Source organism: Tachysurus vachellii, chromosome 1 (genome assembly GCF_030014155.1).
Source record: "Tachysurus vachellii isolate PV-2020 chromosome 1, HZAU_Pvac_v1, whole genome shotgun sequence".
In the NCBI taxonomy this organism is placed as follows: Eukaryota; Metazoa; Chordata; class Actinopteri; order Siluriformes; family Bagridae; genus Tachysurus; species Tachysurus vachellii.
Genome location: NC_083460.1, coordinates 25,667,982 through 25,685,593, shown reverse-complemented (window position 1 = coordinate 25,685,593; position 17,612 = coordinate 25,667,982). Strand labels below are relative to the sequence as shown.

The window sequence follows — 17,612 nt, the reverse complement described above, 5'->3', positions numbered from 1 at the left end:
GCAAGCGGTTACATTACCTCTGGAACCTGATTGTCCACAGGTGTGACTGTGATGTTAAAGATAAGTCCAGTGAGGTTGCCACCCTGTTGGTCATTTACAGAGAAGACAAACTGCACGAAGAGTGGCTCAGGACCAATATCCTCTACAGGGGGCATGTAGGCTATTTTATGGTGGGTAACTGCATGCTATAGAAAACAACAAGCAAAACATACTTTCATACAAAACATACTTACATACATACAAATTTTGTATTAAACTGAGACCTAGTATACAGTATAAAAGGACAAACCTGAGTAAATGACTTAAGCACTGGAATCATGGCATCTTTTTTCATGGATTTTGTAGTTTCTGTGTAGAAGAGTCTACCTGCATCTGGTAGCCTTTGAAAGAAAGACATCCAGTGTATTCAGCTTATTTAGACTTGTGGTCTGAGACTTTTTTCATTCTCAGTAAAGTGAAACATACAAAGACAAAGATCTTGCCTGTGACACATGTCCTACAGAAAGTCTCCCTACAATCTCTCACAGCTCCCTATTGCTGTGTTCTCTCTATTGATTTCCTGCATCTGCTTGTATAAAACACAGATGCTTCCCTGCAAAGCAAAAAAATCTTTACAAAACTGAAGGCATTTAACAAACCCCACTTGACCCAACATTAGGACTCAGGACTCTTTACTGGCACCCAGGTTATTGAAAGAATTTGCCCTGTCTGTCGTAACTGCTAAAGAAGTTGAAAGTCTTCAGAAATGGACTGAAGACACTCTTTATTGAGCAATAATTACTCTCAACTTGTACTATTTTATGGCTGTAACAGAGTTTTACCTCAATAGTATTCTTGGACTCTGATTTATTTGTACTAGCATTAGGATTTAAGTGCCAACCTGATGCAAATCCACCTCCATTGTGCCAGTTCCAAAACTACCAAGACTACCGTCCCACAGCACTCACAACCATTATAATGAAGTGCTTAGAGCAACTGGTCCAGGCACACCTAAAGAACTGCCTTCCACCCACATTGGACCCACATCAGTTTGCCTACCGGAGCAACAGGATCACAGAGGATGCAGTCTCCTCGGTGCTGCACTCTGTGCTCACACATCTGGACAATAATAACACATATGCACAAATGCTGTTTGTGGACTAATAACAAAACCTGGGGATCTAGGCATCAACACCTCACTCTGTTACTGGATTATGGGCTTTCTGACAAACAGACCCCAGTGTGTCAGGTCAGGTCACATCACCCTTAACACAGGTGTACCACACGACTGTGTGCTGAGCCCATTCCTCTAGTCTCTCTTCATTCATGACTGAAGGCCTCTGCATGGATCTAATTCCACAATCAAGTTTGCTGACTACAGTGATTGGCCTCATCACCAACAATGATGAGACAGCCTACAGGGAAGAGGTACAGCATCTGGCCACATGGTGCGCCGACAACAACCTGCTCCTTAACACCAGCAAAACAAAGGAGCTCCTCATGGACTTCAGGAGGGAGAGAGGAGGCATGCACGCCCCCATCCACATCAATGAGTTCCTGGTTGAATGTTTCTTCAAGTTCCTGGGGATTCACATCTCCTGTCCTGGACCACTAACACCTCCAGCCTGTTCAAGAAAGCTCACCAGTGCCTGTTTATCTTCAGGACACTGAAAAGATGGCATCTGTCTTCAACGAACTTTTTTCGCTGAACAGTTGAGAGCATTCTGAATAGCTATGTAAGTCTAGTATGGGAACTGTACGGCCGCAGCATGCATGGCGCTGCAATGGATGGTAAAAACCACCCAGCACATCACAATAACTTTACTTCCAGCCATTGAGGACGTCCAGACAAAACGCTGTCTGCATTGAGCTTAAAGCATTCTTAAAAACCTCTCTCACCCTGCCCATAGACTGTTTATGCCCCTTCCCTCCGGTAGGTGCTTCCAGACAAAAACCAGTAGACTGAGGAAAAGCTTTTTCCCTAGGACTGTCACCTTATTGAACTCTGCCTCCTGGTGACACCCCTGAACACACCCACCCAACCCCGCCACCCATCTGTCTATATAATGTATAACACCCTGTATATCATGTCTATAGCACCCAACCTGTATATCTTGTCCATATCATATTCATGTGTATATTATCCTGTTCATACTGTAAATACTGTACTTATAGTGTAAATACTGTACATCTTGCACTTGCTGCTTATTGCACTTCTGGTTAGATGCCAAACTGCATTCTGTTGCCTTGTACTTGTACATGTACAATGACAATAAAGTTAAATCTAATCTAATCTAATATAATCTAATTGTTTTTAATGGACACACCATGCACTTCTGTAAGAAACTCGGGATAAATGCCCAAACCATTCTAACCAAATGCAGATATAAAATGAATCTATTTTTTCTTCTTTAGTTAAGGAGCTTGAACACATACTGAGGTTTGGTAGGGCTGAAACATGATTGGGTGATAAAGTACATCAGGTCAGTGTTTGGTTTCTCGGGGGCTTCGAAGTGAAGGTGGTGTTGTGTAATATAAACAAGCTCTGTCTCTTTAACTGTGACGGAACGGACCGTGCCCGAGACCTCCACTGGCAGCTGGTCTTTCACAGGGAACACATGGACCACCACAGTCTGTGAATGAAGCAAAGGACAGCGTCAGATACAATCCACTTGAATTTTATTTTAGCCTTCAAATTGTAGTAAAATCCTAACAGTACTGAATGACATACTGTATGTATTATATAAGAAGTAGTATTGAAGTATTGAAGATACTGATATTGAAGATGACTTTCTCACATGTATATCAGATAGATTTGGTGGTTCATGGATATCAGAAAGAATGAAGTCAAACGAGTCTTCAAAAATCTCCTCTCCTGTGTGTCTGTAGTAAATGAGGCCCTGTAGTATGTCCCTCTGCATAAATGTCTTCACTGGAACACCTGCCAAACACCACCACTGACTCAAATATTAAATTACACTGATCCATTAACTTTGATGCATCAACAATATAGAAGCTAGTTTTGCTAATTATGAAATATTGAATGTTTCACATACCTGGTTCGTGTGCAGAGCTTTTCCTGACTATGTTTCCTGCACTGGGGAAAGTAACAAGCTGGTAGTTAATATAGTCATCGCTGGAATCCAGATCTGATGCTATAAGCATATACTCTTCCACCAGGACTGAACCCCCCTCCTGCACCTCAAATGCTATGTTGTTGATAAGAAAAGGAGGCGTGTCGTCTTTGGGGAGGATGTTGATGGGGAACTTGTGGCGAATACTGTGGTGCCCATCTGTGATTCTGAAGATGACGTAGTCCCTCGTTGTGTCACTATCAGAATGATGATAAACTACCACACCCTCGTGAAGGTCCTTCACTTTAAACTTGAAGCCCTTTCCACCTAGACAGCAATAAAATAAATTTATCTCAGTTGTTCCTGCATAGTCTGGATTGCAGGACAGGAATCATTAAAACACAAGAAATCATTGAGTAATAATAACACCGATTCTGAAATCATACAACCCTTGATTTTTTTCTTTCAATTATATATTTAAATTGTCAGAAATTTAGCTATATTTAAGGCATCTGCCTAAATTTAGAAAAAAGAGAGCATCTTTTCCTAGCTGCCACTCACCTCTGGGTTGCCAGAAAGAGTGCAGAGTAAGGCCAGACTGAGCAATGACTGAGCAGCTACTGGTAAAAAACCTAAGGAAACCCAATTAGCAGATTTATTAAGGCTGAAATTAGTACAACTGAGAAATTGCACGCAATGTTGACTGTCGGCATTGGGCCAAGAAAACAACATGTACCCTTATTTCAGAGTTCAGTGTGTGGGGCAAATGAAACTTTGCAGATTATAGTACTCAGCTTTGACCCTCTTTTGTGGAGACTGTATGTTATAATACCATCAATCCGATATCCATTTATGTCTGAAAGACGAAGATAGCAAAATTGTGGTAGTGTCACTATAAGAATTAGCTTGATAAACAGTGAGAAACGTGGCATTGTCTTGGGCATTGGGACCTAATGTATTTTGTAGAATTAGTGCTCTCCTCCAGGCAAGTTCAGCTGCTCTAAGTCTTGCTTCTCACAGCTCAGAATGTATCTGATAATAGAATGTAGCAAAATTGGTTTAAAAATTTCCTCCCAAAAGATGCTCCTCAACATCTTAGATCCTCAAAATATTTCTGTCATAGTTTTGTAAATGATAAATAAAGGACATGTTTGGTTGTGTAAAAAACATTCCTCCTTTATCCAATAAGATATGGAGTAAGAGATCAAGTGTTTCTCTGCATATCAAGTGTTTCTCTGTAAGACATGAATTACAACAACAATCAGCACTTTAATAAATATTCAAATATGTCTAAAGATATACAATATAAAGGACATGGATTAGCAGTATCCCAAAATGAGCTTCTGCAGGCTTCTTCCTAATTGCCAAACAAATTGAACATTAAATGTAATGTATTTTGTGCTGAGATTGGTTAGATGTGTGTACTACCTGGGGACCAATAATTCTTTGGATGCTTACTGTCTTGTTTGATTTCTGTCTAGGAAACACATTTCAGACTTGTTCATTCTTAACAAGTTCAGTCGGGTATTATAATAAATGCAAAACAATAAATACCTAAGTATTTTAAACTATATTGAACCTCAATGCTCTAACAAAGCTAGCTAAGCTAACCATGATGCAGTGACCTTGTGTTGTACATCTGGCCTGTGTGCAGAGTGGCATGAAATTATATTAGCAATCTGCTTTATTGAAGCATTGTGCAAAAACATGCATCTTTTTGCCACTCGCTGGAGTGGAAAGAAGGACGCTAGTACTCTGAAGATGTCTTTGTGCAGAGGGCCACTGGCAAACTGTCGCCAGTGCATTTTACATCTGATTAGTGAACACATGCTAGCCACCTCACACAGTTTCTGAGTCATGCAAGCAAAATAGACATTGAGCTGATCTGTGGGTCTAGGACAAGTAGGCCATTATTGCCATAACATCAAAAAATATAAACTTCATCTGTTTACTATGGAAGTCATTTGGGAGTAAAATTATTTTAAAATCATTGTAATAATTGTCTGGGCCGCTAAAAACCTACAAATATGGAAGGAAATGTCACAATTCACATATGGATAAATGCTTCTCTATTAAGTGGTTTTCCTGAAGAGGAAGCTTCAGAAAAGATGGGAGTGGAGAACACGCTCATTCATCATGAGACTTATCATAGTTTTCGAAGGCAACATGCGGATGCCACCTGTTTGTTGATATGAAGATAATATATAATTCCACCTTGAACACTGAGCCGTCCATGTAGAGGACCGTCCACAGCTACCAGAGTGACAGCGTCTATGTTGTCGTAATCGACAATCTGCAGATTCTCCCACGTAATTGGTCTGGACTGACCCTCCAGCAAATCCAGACCTTTATGGATAGAATCATTAGAGATATTAATGTTTAAGAAGTAAAAGATACAGAAAGCAGTGAGTTTGATCACAATTTTCACATTTTACATATGATCTTATTTTGCTCAATATTGATATTTTAAGTCTATTAAATTAACAACAGTACTGGTCCTTCAACATTTTACTTTAAAGTAACTTGAAACTATTACTTTAAACTACATTCTAAATAAAAATACAGCTAGGAAATAAAAATATTATTTCAAAATATATTAAATGAAAATATCTTAAACCTATTTTAAATATAATAAATAATGCTTATTGCAAGCATTTATTCATTTTTTGCAGCTGTAAGATTAGTAAAAAAAATATCTTTAAAAAGACTTAATACTCAATCGGTTAATTAATAATATTTGTTTTTTGCGATAATGCCATAATAAGATGTTTCAGATAAATCTAGCTATATTAAAGATATTGTCACTTAATTGCTTTATTTGCAGTAACAAACAAATAAATAAATACATATGTCATGATATCTAATCTTAGTGAATTAGCTCATGTTAGATAACTTGAATTTAGCTAGGATGTATTTTAAATACCCAGATTCCAGGATACTCGAGGAGCATTTGTTTCTGCTGTGCGGATTGAGATGTGCATCATAATAGGAGGACTAGGTGTGAAGAAGCCATCGATAACCTGGAAATCAACCTGTGAAATAAGAAAACTGCAAATAAATGACTCATTTTAATATTAATTTTGCTATGGAACATACTAAGATTGAAAACATGAGGTAACAAAATAGTGACACAGGATAACTATTTTTTAAAAATAAATATTATCTCCTGTTTGTCTGAATCAGGATATATGACTTACACCTGGTTTAGACACAAGAACGGGACAATAAATATGTAACTTATTTTTGCTCACCTCAATATTCTTTCTGCTGGTATGGCTGCTGTTTGGGGGCTGATATGCGATTTTCATCTCATTCAGGTCTTGCCAAGAGAAGGAGAATACAGCCTTGGTATGATCATCCAGATGTGTAATGTAACCCTCTGTTGGAGGCCTGGTCACGTTAAACACCAGCTGAGCCTGTGGGGTCTCGTCGTCTTTGGCATCCAGAGCAGCTGTTGTTATAGGGGTCAGGATGAACTGATCCACTTCTAGGATGAACATGGACATGAAAGCAGCATGGGGAGGCTGGTTCTGCATGGCTCCATGGATCAGGACTGGGAGCCAAACACTCTCTGCCTGAGGAAAGACAGGATAGTCTAGTGCATCTAAAGCTGTAAATGGGTAATTCTTAAACAATAAATGAATTTGGAGATTATGTTTTTATATATGATCTATGTAATTTTATGTTTTACCTTTAAGAGGGCGCGAGTGTTTTGATCTCTGAGTTCTACTCGGATTGGCACATAATCAATTTCAGGTGAAGGAGGGTTGAGATGTTGGTACTTTAAACCTGAAGTCAGGAACTCACTGCAGCTGGTCTTCAAGAAGTGTACCTCTCTGGTGTTATGGGCACAGGCCTTATTTCCAGGGCAAGGAAAAGTTGTTTGTCGACCTTCATGATGAGAAAAAAATCCCTTGTGAATGGAAAAGTCTTTCCTCGTTGGATTTTTTTAAGTTGACATAAATTTATGTATGGTTTCAACGACAAAAACAGACTCGTGTTCAGGAAAACCACTTCATAGGGAAGCATTTATCCATATGTGAATTTTGCTTTGAATCCACATGCTTTCAATCTTTATTTGAAGGAATATAGTGGCCCGTGATTATATACTCATAATATTTTAAAGTAACTTCCGCAGTAAATAACAGTTTACATATCTGAAGTGTCAGACTTGTTGAAGAAAAAAAACTTCTTATTTTATGGAAATGTTGCCGCACCTTTCCTCGGCCCAGGGATCAACTCAGATGCCTGATCTCTCTGTGCCAGATCCTCTTTAATGACTTGACCCGACATAGGGACACTAATGTCAGAAGTGAGGAGACGGACAGTACAGATTACATCAGGATCAGATCTGAAGGTCAGCACACTGTTGTCAATGGTGTTAGAGAGGCCATAAAATTCTGGAACCACTAAAGGAACTTTCCCAAACTCTATCAAACTCCTCTGAGCTTCCACCACCTGCACCTTCAGGAGGAATGTCTCAGTAAATGTCTCTGAATGTGTGAATCTGCAAAAAAAATCGACTGTTAATATGCACATTTCTAAAATAGAAAAATGAGGGTATGCATTCTTTCATATAGAAGAACATTATGAATATGTATATGTTAACAGTTACTGTGTGTACCTATAGACTCTCAGCATCACTGTGTCCTCCTCCAGTAAAGGGCTGCCATTATGGATATATTTCACTTCATCAGGCTGAAAGTGACAGTCAAAAACCTAAGACATAAAACTAATTCATTAGAATTCATGCTCCTCTTGTATACAATGCAACACAGAGTCAATTTTGTCTTTACTAGGGTATATTATATGTTTATTGTGCGCTAAGATTACTATCTATGTTATTCATGTGTTATTCTTCGGTAATATGCAGATGAATTAAAGTTAGAATGGTTTGTGTATGTGTGTGTGTGTGTGTGCACAAATTGTCCAGTGATGGATTGGTGCCTCATCCAGGATGTGTTGCCACCTCACACTCTGGATTATATTTCACTCTTGCCCAAACTTTAACATGAGATCACGTCTCCAAAGGTTTTGCAATTTATCCAGACTTAACAAATTTTATTTACCTCATGTCAATTTAAAACATCAAAACTATAGTGTTCTAATATAGTGTGTTATAACTATAGTGTGTAAATGGTTTTATATTTCTAATGGGGATCTATTTGGAACCTTTTGTGAATGAGAAACCATCTGTTAAAGGTTTCTACATTTACAGGTTTTCCTAGACAACAATTTAAGATCTAACCTTGAAGTCATAAAGTTAATGCGATAATGTCATTATGTGAGCATTTTAATTTGCACTAGGAAATAAAACAGATGCTCTTTTTTGGACCTTTCTTTGCAACACATAATATAAAACCCTGGCTGCAGTTCTGGACAAATTGTGCTAAATGGAGTAAATATGACAGCCTACTGGATTTACACAAGCAGGATCTACAGTATGACATGTTAGAAAAGGACATTACATTTACAGCATTTGGCTGACACTCTTATCCAGAGCAACTTATATTTTTAACTTAACATCAAATGTTGTTAAGGGGCTTGCTTGAAGGCCCAGGAGGGACAGCTTGGGATTTGAATTCACAACCTTCTGAGCAACAGTTCAACATCTTAACCAACAACCTACTACTTGGACATGGATTTACCTGTGGAGTAAGTTTTCCAACCCTCTGTGTCGCAGGCTCATTGAGGACCACTTCCACTTTGCAGGCCTCTGAGGTCCCATCAGTGTTGAACTGCAGATTGTCTGTGGTCACAGGAACACCGTGGCCTCGAATCACCTGTAGTCCAGAGTTCCACCTCAACACACTTTCTGCCTGGCTCAGTGGCAGGATGTAGCCTAAAGCAATCAGTGTCCATACAAGGTCCACCACCCCCATCTGTTTCGTTTGTTCAGCTGCTTTTGTAAACACAAAAAGTGTTATTGGACTTCAGAGAATGTCAAGTTTCTAACTGCTCATTTTCATAACCATAACCATAACAAAGAGAGTATCGCATCTGTATTGAGACAATAAGAGAAAGTAGTATCAAGGCACTTAAGCCTGTGGAAATAAGTGTTTAAAATCAAAACATCAAAGTAATATGTGAACTCCATGTAACCATGTAATCTTTATCCTACAAAAGACAAAGTCATGGCATTCGTTGCTGCAGAGCCAGAAATGTGGTGCATTTAAGTACTGTTCACAACTTCACATAGAGAAGATTAGGAGAACTAGTAGAAGGATGTTAATGGTTAAATACTTTGGTTATGTTTGGTTAAGGTTTAAAACCATGTAACATATGGAGGAGTTAAGCTGGAAGACCTTTAAAGACTTTACAACATGTTCAGACAAATCAGAGTACTGCTGTTACCAAAGAATACATTATAAACCACCCCAAAACAGATGGTAACCTAATAAACTGCTCTTTATTTCATTAGAAAATGACTCAATAAAACTGAGAGGATTTGCGTTGTGTGTTCTTAGTTTGTTATCATCAGAAACTTAGCAGGGAGGCAAGCACAAGGAGCATGGAGGTATTGCACATACCTGCTTCTGCTGATTCTCCAGTTCAGGCCTTCTCTGCTGAGTGTTCGTGGAAGAATCTCTGTCGGTTCAGTGGTCCTGAAAGAGTGCAGGGGGTCTGTGTACATCCAGCCCCCTACCTCACACAACCTCTGTGACTCAGCACAAAGGAAAACAAATAGAGAAAGAGAACGATAAGAAGAACAAAGGAAAGAAGGTCAATACATCTGCTTCACTTGCTAGAGCTTAAAATGAAGCAGTGATACAAAGTAGACAAAGAACAAGAGAGAAGTAAAATGGAGACGTAGAGAGAGGGGAGGAAAAATTAGACGTCCAAACACAGGAAATGTGCAGAGTAGTTCCAAGAGTTTTTTACTCCTCTAATGCTGCCTTTGACTCACAAACCCAGATGTTCTTATTCCCTAAAGAAGTTATGCTTTAGACCCCACTGTTCCCTCAAAGAGAAAGAAGGAGGAAACTTGGAAAGCAAGAAGGACTGAGAGGCAGAAAGGGGGTAAGACAGAAAAGTACAACTAAGTAAGTAAAAGGTATTTCATTGAACGCAAATTTTTTACTGAGTTCTGAGGACTTTGATGTTTTATGGCATTCAAGCCCTCCTGGGGGGAAATGAACAGAAAAGGGTATAACAAAGGGCTATAACACTAACACAAACACACACACACACACACACACACACACACACACACACACACAAACACACACATATACATATAGACACACACACTCACACACACACACACACACACACACAAACACAAACTCAGACTAACACTAACACACACATTTCTTCACCAAGCTACACAGAATGTTTTCCAATGTTCTCTGATACAGACTAAAGGAATTATAATACGAAAACACCGTTTTCTACTTCACTTCTACACCAAGTTTGCTTGGTGCTGCTTCACTTCTACACCAAGTTTGCTGCTTCCTTATTATTTCTACTGATTTTTTCTGTGCCTCCTTGTGGGATTTAAATTTCAATAAATACAGTGGTGTTTGCTCTTAGACCTACTTCAACTACCACACGGGAACGTAAGTAATATAACATATGGCACAATGAAAGCAAACCTTGTTGAAGTTCCCGAGTTTGGGATCTCTGTTTTATGCTAATGGCAACTCTATTCTCAGACTGTCTAGACTCGTTCTATCCTCATTCTGAGGAAATATAAGTATTTTTAACCTTATATGTTTACTGCATCCTCATTCATTCAATTACATTACAAGTCAATTACATTACATCTTGAATACACTCAACTATAATGAAAATATATTACAATAATTTCCACATATGTACTGACAACATATTGTAATAAACTGCATTTTATATGGGCAGCTAACTACGATGCTGGCTTTTGCTAATCATCTTAAGGTGCTTGAGCATAAATGATGCTTGAAGAGAAAAAGTCAACACACAACTAAAATATCTAAACCCACACACACCATCACACACTTTCTGACTCAGTGAGTGGTAAGTGACTGTGATTAACAGATTCAGGCGAGTGCCAGGGCAAAGCTGATAGTGCCAGAGTGTCAGTTCTAATTAATCCAGCGTTGCATCCAATCAGTAATGTGTTGAGGCATGTTTAACAGGACGCAGACCCAAAACACTGACATTTGTTTCCTGCTCTGGCAAAGCTATTGGCTAAATTAGTTTGCCCTTCCTATTCTACTTTAAGGAAGTCCCTGAAGGGGTCCCAGATATAAGGAAACTTGACACTGAGAGCCATCTATAGTAGATTGTTACTTTATGAGTAACACAGGCATTTGCTCTAATATAAATTTCAAATATTAATATTTTTAAAAGAAGTTGAATATTTTGTTTGATGCAAAATTCTGTGATGTTTTCTTTTAGAAAAAATTTGTCGAAGTATATAGTGCTAACTTGTACAAGTCTGGATTTTTATAAATAAATATGGAACATGAATATATGTGTTCTTATACTATATACGGTATGTCATCTGAGACGTGAACTGCAGAATACACTGTGGCTCAGAAAAACTGAACGTTTTGCAAGAGATAAACACACAGAGTTTCATTATACCTATTTACTGTGTACACGGTGCAGCAGATTAATTTTATGCTCCAAATTTTATTATTTTATTAAATTGCAAAAAAAAAAAAAAAAAAAAAAAAAAAAAAAGATGCCCATGACACAGATTCTTGTTCTGACAGGAGTGGAACCCAGTGTGGTCTTCTGCTGCTGTAGCTCATGCGCTTGAAGGATTGATTTGAAGCGTTGTGTGTTCTGAGATGCTTTTCTACTAAGTGTGGTTGTAAAGAGTGATTTTTTTGAGGTGCTATAGACATCCTGCCAACTCAAACCTGTTTGATCATTCTCCTCTGATATCTCTCATCACCAAGCTGTTTCAGCCTAAAGACTCTTTGTTTTTCTGACCCATGTGGCACCATCATGAAATAAGAACTCAACATCTGTATAACTATATATAACTGTAATCAACTTGAAATGGCTTTATTGAAATGTACACAGCAGAAATGATTGTGATTTCTATGATCTGTATTAAAAATATGCCTTTGTAATTGGGTAATGTAGGTAACACAAATTTGTGAATATTTCCATGTTGTATTTCTGCTTGCACTCAATAGGTATTTGATGTGGTTTGGATGCAAAATAAATACTGTAAAAAGTAGAGAATTTCTACTGTATTTACTCTGTATTTTGGTTGAGCCTTTCCAAACTTTAGCATAGTTACTTACTTTTTGACTTTTCATCTTTGTGAATTAATTTGACACTGTCAACAAATTGAGGCAAAGCCAGAAACTGCAGCAAGCTTTAGCATTAATCCTATTTGAAGTGTCCCTTCACTCCTGATGGATTATGACTGCTACCCTTTCATATTCAGACTTTTGAAGAGGGAATGCAGAGAACAGTGCTGGCTAAGTGCCCACCTACGCCAAAGGCGGCTGACATACTTGGGCTTTTTTAGTCCCTCTTAGCTTCATTTGCTATCTTGGGTTCAATCATAAACCCAGTATTCTAGAGCAAATTTTTTAAGAGCAGGTGGAGTGAAAAGTGAATTTCATTTTGCTAACTTACAATAAAACTCTGCATTGTTACTCCCCTGAAAAATTCACACAAGATTTAGGCTTTAAGGGTGAAGTTTAGGGAAAGTGTTTGAGCGAAAAGTTCCTCACATAACACCACTGACAACTGGCACAGAGCACTCAATTAATTAGCAGATACAACCTGATGTTACTATGGCACCAGACACCAGGAGCACCAGGATGTTACTTTGACACCTCACTATCACAGGCTTAAATAAAGTGATATCCTTTATTAACGCATCTAATCAGCAGCGGTGGAACTGATGATCTTGGCAAGCTGTCTGACCCCAGAGCCCAAAGGCAGCCATTGCCAGCTAACTGTGCCCTGTGATCAGACTTTCCTTTCAAACAGCATAACTTTTAGAAATCTTTGCACAAAAGTTTTACCCATGAATCTAGTGACACCTGCTATAGCATGATGCCATGAATTATTTTACAAAACTGAACTGAAAAATTAATTAAGTTAGATAGTAATAAATAAATCATATATATTGGCCACTAACAAATCACTGGAATTAGGAATAGTGAGATCGCTACAGGGTTAAACAGGTTGTTTGTTGCCTATTCTTTGGTATGAAGATACAGACACTACAGATCTGTGATGTTTGTTTGTGTGTGTTTGTGTGTCAGATATCTTGATCTCCTTCAAAGAATTCATGAGACATGATGGATGACCTTCACTGCAGGCAATAAGGGGAGCAATACTGTGATTATGCAAACGAAGTAGACTTTGATGCAAAGTGCCCCAGACTGGACACAAATGTTCATGACTCGTGAAAGGGCAATACTCCCTGCAAGAAATAACACACATGAGCAGAGTGAATAAGAAGCAAGATAGGTGTAAGGAGGGGTGGGGGTGGAAGTAGTGCAAAGGAACAAGTGAGGTTGCACAAGTGCCTTAATGAGAAGGGCTGGCAACTCCCCCGAGCACAATACATTATCATATTACAACATAATTAGTTTATTTTTCCACTTGAAATGAGAAAGCGGGTCAACTGTGCATTCAGAACTTGAGGCAGGGAAAGGGAAAGCCACCCTTATCCCTACACACCACACACAGCTTCACAGACATATCTGAGATAGATCCAGTTGCAATGAAGGCGAGGTGAATAAAGCTTCCCATTTAATGGACATCCTGAACAGTGTACATAGTCCAACCGGAATGGGTAAAAATCATTATGCAGGAATAAATAGGATGAGACATAACAAATGAGCACTGTGAATCAGTGTGGCTCAGAGTCTTGGCAACCTGCTTGGTAAAACCTGTTGTGCTGTTTAATTTCTTATAGATGGCTGTACAATGATGTTTTGAATACTCCCGCAAGTCATAAATGTACAGTAGAATGATGACCTCAAAACCTAAATATTGGCTTATATATTTGCACTTTGGTCACTGGTATCATATCAAAGAACAACTTTTAAACACAATCAATAATTTTCTTTATTCACAGTGTATTCATAGAAAGTGATGTGTATGATCTAGTACATTGTATTACAATACAGTGCACACATACTGACCATCCACTGACCATCTCCTCACCTACAGGACTTCATCCAAGTCCTTTACAGTATGTGAGGTCTGTTGTAAGTTAATAGACTTGCCAGCAGCAAAAGTGATCATGCATTGTTCTCTTGTGTGCACTGAACCAGCAGCAGTAACTACACATTAGAGAGAATGACTGGAGTGGACTTGGCCATTGTCCTAGTTCATGCATCAGCACAGACTGCCTAAAGAGGAGAGCAAAGAAAAGTAAAGAAATCTCTGTCTGTATTCTTTGGAGGAAGATGTATGAAAATTCATTTTAAAGTCTATTTGACCATCAGTGGAAATCAAATTTAATAAGAATGAGCATGTGTAGTATATGAAATTATATGACACTTGTCAGTCATCAGCCAGATAGTGATCACTTGCATGAAAGCTACTTATTTGTTACTTCACATGGACCTATAGTTTGTAATATTTAATACATTTAGTAAATTTTTCATTCCAAATATGTGCCACATAAGGCCTAGTTTAACCTAGTAAACAGGTGCAATCAGGTGTAAGGAATAATAATCTGAAGCATGCAGGACAATTGTAGATATAATTAAATATTGCTGATAGAAAATGCATGGACCTTGGTTACAAATGCATCAAAACAGCGACAAAAAGTTAAACATGTAGCAGTAGCTAGATTAAAATAACCCCAGGTGCTAATACTAATGAGAAGAAAATACTGAAGTGGTGCTGCCAATAATGCATCTGTAGCATGAATAGTACAAGATAATTGTAGATTCTCCATAATTATAGATGAAAACGTGATTTAATCTGTATAATTGTAGACATGCATAATTATATATAATGTAATAACCGTAATTCATTAATGGACACATGCCCACTATAAGTTTGGTCCCCATGACCACCTGTAACTGGCACATCTGATTTTGAGCTTGTTGATGTCCCACTTTTCAGAATTTTGATTATTGGGTCTTGTGAATCGTATTCCTTCTTGTAAATGGGTCCACCTGTTCTACCTTTTGTCTTGTGTTTCGTGTAGATGATATTTTTGTGATTTCTTTTAGCTCCTTTCCCTAACCCTAGTTCCTTGCTCATAATGTTTCATGTTTGTTTATTTAGCTAATTCTATCTACCCAGTTTCTAGTATTATTTTTTGCTAAGCATAATTTGTAAACAAAACCTTTGTATAACATATTGCAGATGCTGTTGGAAAGTCTGTCTGGGAAGCACCCTGTAGCATCTATCCACATTCACACAGATTTATCCTCTTATTTGTGTATTCCGATATATAGCAGGAAACCTAGTTCCAGCAGTGGGGTGTGTTATTCTTTGCTGGGTTACACAAACAAAAGCAAAAGCAAAAGCAGCGTGGCTTGAGTCCAGTGATCTGGCTGCTTCCCAGTTCATGCTTAATCACAGTCTGTGGTCAGTGTGCTGGAGCCTTTGTCTTTTACAGCCAGCTGAATTCAGAGAGGGCCGATTAGGTCAGGAGAATGGAGCTGGCTGCTATGAGCTCAGCATAGCTGTCTGATCATGCCAAGCAGGTGTGGGGATAAGGGAGGATGGAGAAGACATGCAACCAAGAAATTAGGATTCTTGCTGCAGTCTTGAGTTGCTAAAAGGGGTTGGGGGGAGCATGCCAAGACCATGAGATTATTGCCAAAAGTGGACCTGCCAAAGCTGGATGACCCCAGTCCCCTCTGTCTCTCTCCAGACCTGTGGTCTCTGTCAACATAATGCCAACACAGCCTGCGTTTGGCTGTGTATATGTGTATCTGAATGTGAATTTGGCCAAGGCAGTGCTGTGCATGTGAAGAACAGAGACTGATATTACAGAGAGAAAGATATTAAAGCAGTCCCAAAGCATGTACAATTAACGTCATGTACAATAGGGAGAGACAGAGAACATAATACTACAGTTATACTAAAAAATATATATACGAATGTAATTGATCAGATAATACAGGTTATACTTGATCAAGTATACATGGTTTGGTTTCTTCACTGGTTTTGCTCTGCAGTGTGAATGGATCTAAAAAGGAATATATACATATCTGACCAATATTAATTAGACATTAATTAATACATTAGAGCTATGTGTTTTGAGGCATATCTACACTTTAGGCTGGGTGTGTTAAAGGAACAGATTATGTATGACTTACATTACAAGTTAGCTACATTATCTAGTGCAAAACTAATCAAATTAGTGATTAGTTTACATTATTTACATTCAACATTTACATTACATTACATTCAACATTTACATTATTAGCTACATTATTTAGTGCAAAACTAATCAAATTAATATCTGAAACCAAACGAATCTGCTCTGATTGTCTACTTTTAGGGAAAACCCATAACTTCTTTTGAAGGTTAAAGGAAAAAGTGGCTCACTATTCGAGTTAATCTCCAAGTGCAGATGTTTTCTTTAAAAAAAAAAAAAAAAAAAAAAAAAAATGGCAGGACACATCACTTTCCCTCTTGTGAACTTGAACAAATTAAAGTGCATCCCATTGAGATTCCCTGAGATAGAAGCAAAAGAGCCACTTTGATGTGTATGCATGCAAATTTAGAAGGAAATGTCAAATTTGCATAACATCCCTGTGACCCCCCACACTTGCGTCTCTGACAGTTCGGGCATTGCCCGGTCCAGACGAGCTAATTTGCATATGGGCGTGGTCTTCCAAATCACCGCGGGTCACGCGCCAATCCCAAGGAAAGAAGTGATTGAAAGCGACAAACCGAGTGGCAGCTGATAAGGACATGGGCACGTGCACTTCGCCTTCTCGATTATGCATATGTGAAATAAACACACATGCATGCTATTAAACTGTTTAAGGTATAGCTGCTAGAAAAACGTCCAATTCGCACAGATAGGAACCTAAAAGCAAAAAAGAAAGCAAAACAAACAAACAATTATTTTAATATTTATGTTAAATTCTACATTTAAATGCAAATTTTAATCAAAGTTATTTAAACTGCTTAACTGAAGTCAGCAAGCTGGGAAAATAAACTATATTAAAACGACTAATTAATTGTTGTTGTTATTTATGTGATGTTATTTTGTTATTATTGTTATTTTATTTTTAATAATTGTATTAATGATAGAATTTTATTTGTTGCACCTTCTAATATGTGAATAAAAACTATACAAATATATCTAATATATAGAGTGAATCGATTTCCTAGTTTAACCCGAATTTAATGTGTCCATTGATGCTTTATTTTTTAGCCTCCTAGTCCGTAAAAAAACACAAAACAAATTATTATAATAACCCAGAAGAGATAAGAAAAGATAACGTCACACAATACCGCCCTCTGCCGGATTGACAAGAAAAATAATTATTTATTGAAGACTTCATGTAAAGCAGCTCTTTAATTCCAGAGGAGGATCTTAATCCAGCACAATCTGTAGAGCTCCCTGCTTGAAGCATAGATTTAAATTTTAACGCGCACATACACACACACATA

The 17,612-nt window shown here is 38.1% G+C and overlaps 1 protein-coding gene across 1 annotated transcript in view; it reads right to left on the bottom strand.

The window, feature by feature from the left end:
* The window catches only part of frem1b (Fras1 related extracellular matrix 1b), a 28,068-nt gene extending 18,248 nt beyond the window's left edge, over positions 1–9,820 (bottom strand). The window contains exons 1-13 of the mRNA XM_060879796.1: positions 9,584–9,820; positions 8,702–8,952; positions 7,678–7,772; positions 7,271–7,560; positions 6,745–6,944; positions 6,305–6,628; positions 5,977–6,085; positions 5,268–5,399; positions 3,036–3,380; positions 2,778–2,920; positions 2,416–2,612; positions 290–380; positions 18–185 (exon numbers count right to left, since the gene is read on the bottom strand). Coding sequence (XP_060735779.1) covers positions 18–185; positions 290–380; positions 2,416–2,612; positions 2,778–2,920; positions 3,036–3,380; positions 5,268–5,399; positions 5,977–6,085; positions 6,305–6,628; positions 6,745–6,944; positions 7,271–7,560; positions 7,678–7,772; positions 8,702–8,935 — 2,328 coding nt within the window. The 5' untranslated portion in view covers positions 8,936–8,952; positions 9,584–9,820. The remainder of the gene's footprint in view (positions 1–17; positions 186–289; positions 381–2,415; positions 2,613–2,777; positions 2,921–3,035; positions 3,381–5,267; positions 5,400–5,976; positions 6,086–6,304; positions 6,629–6,744; positions 6,945–7,270; positions 7,561–7,677; positions 7,773–8,701; positions 8,953–9,583) is intronic.
* Positions 9,821–17,612: the final 7,792 nt, after the last annotated feature.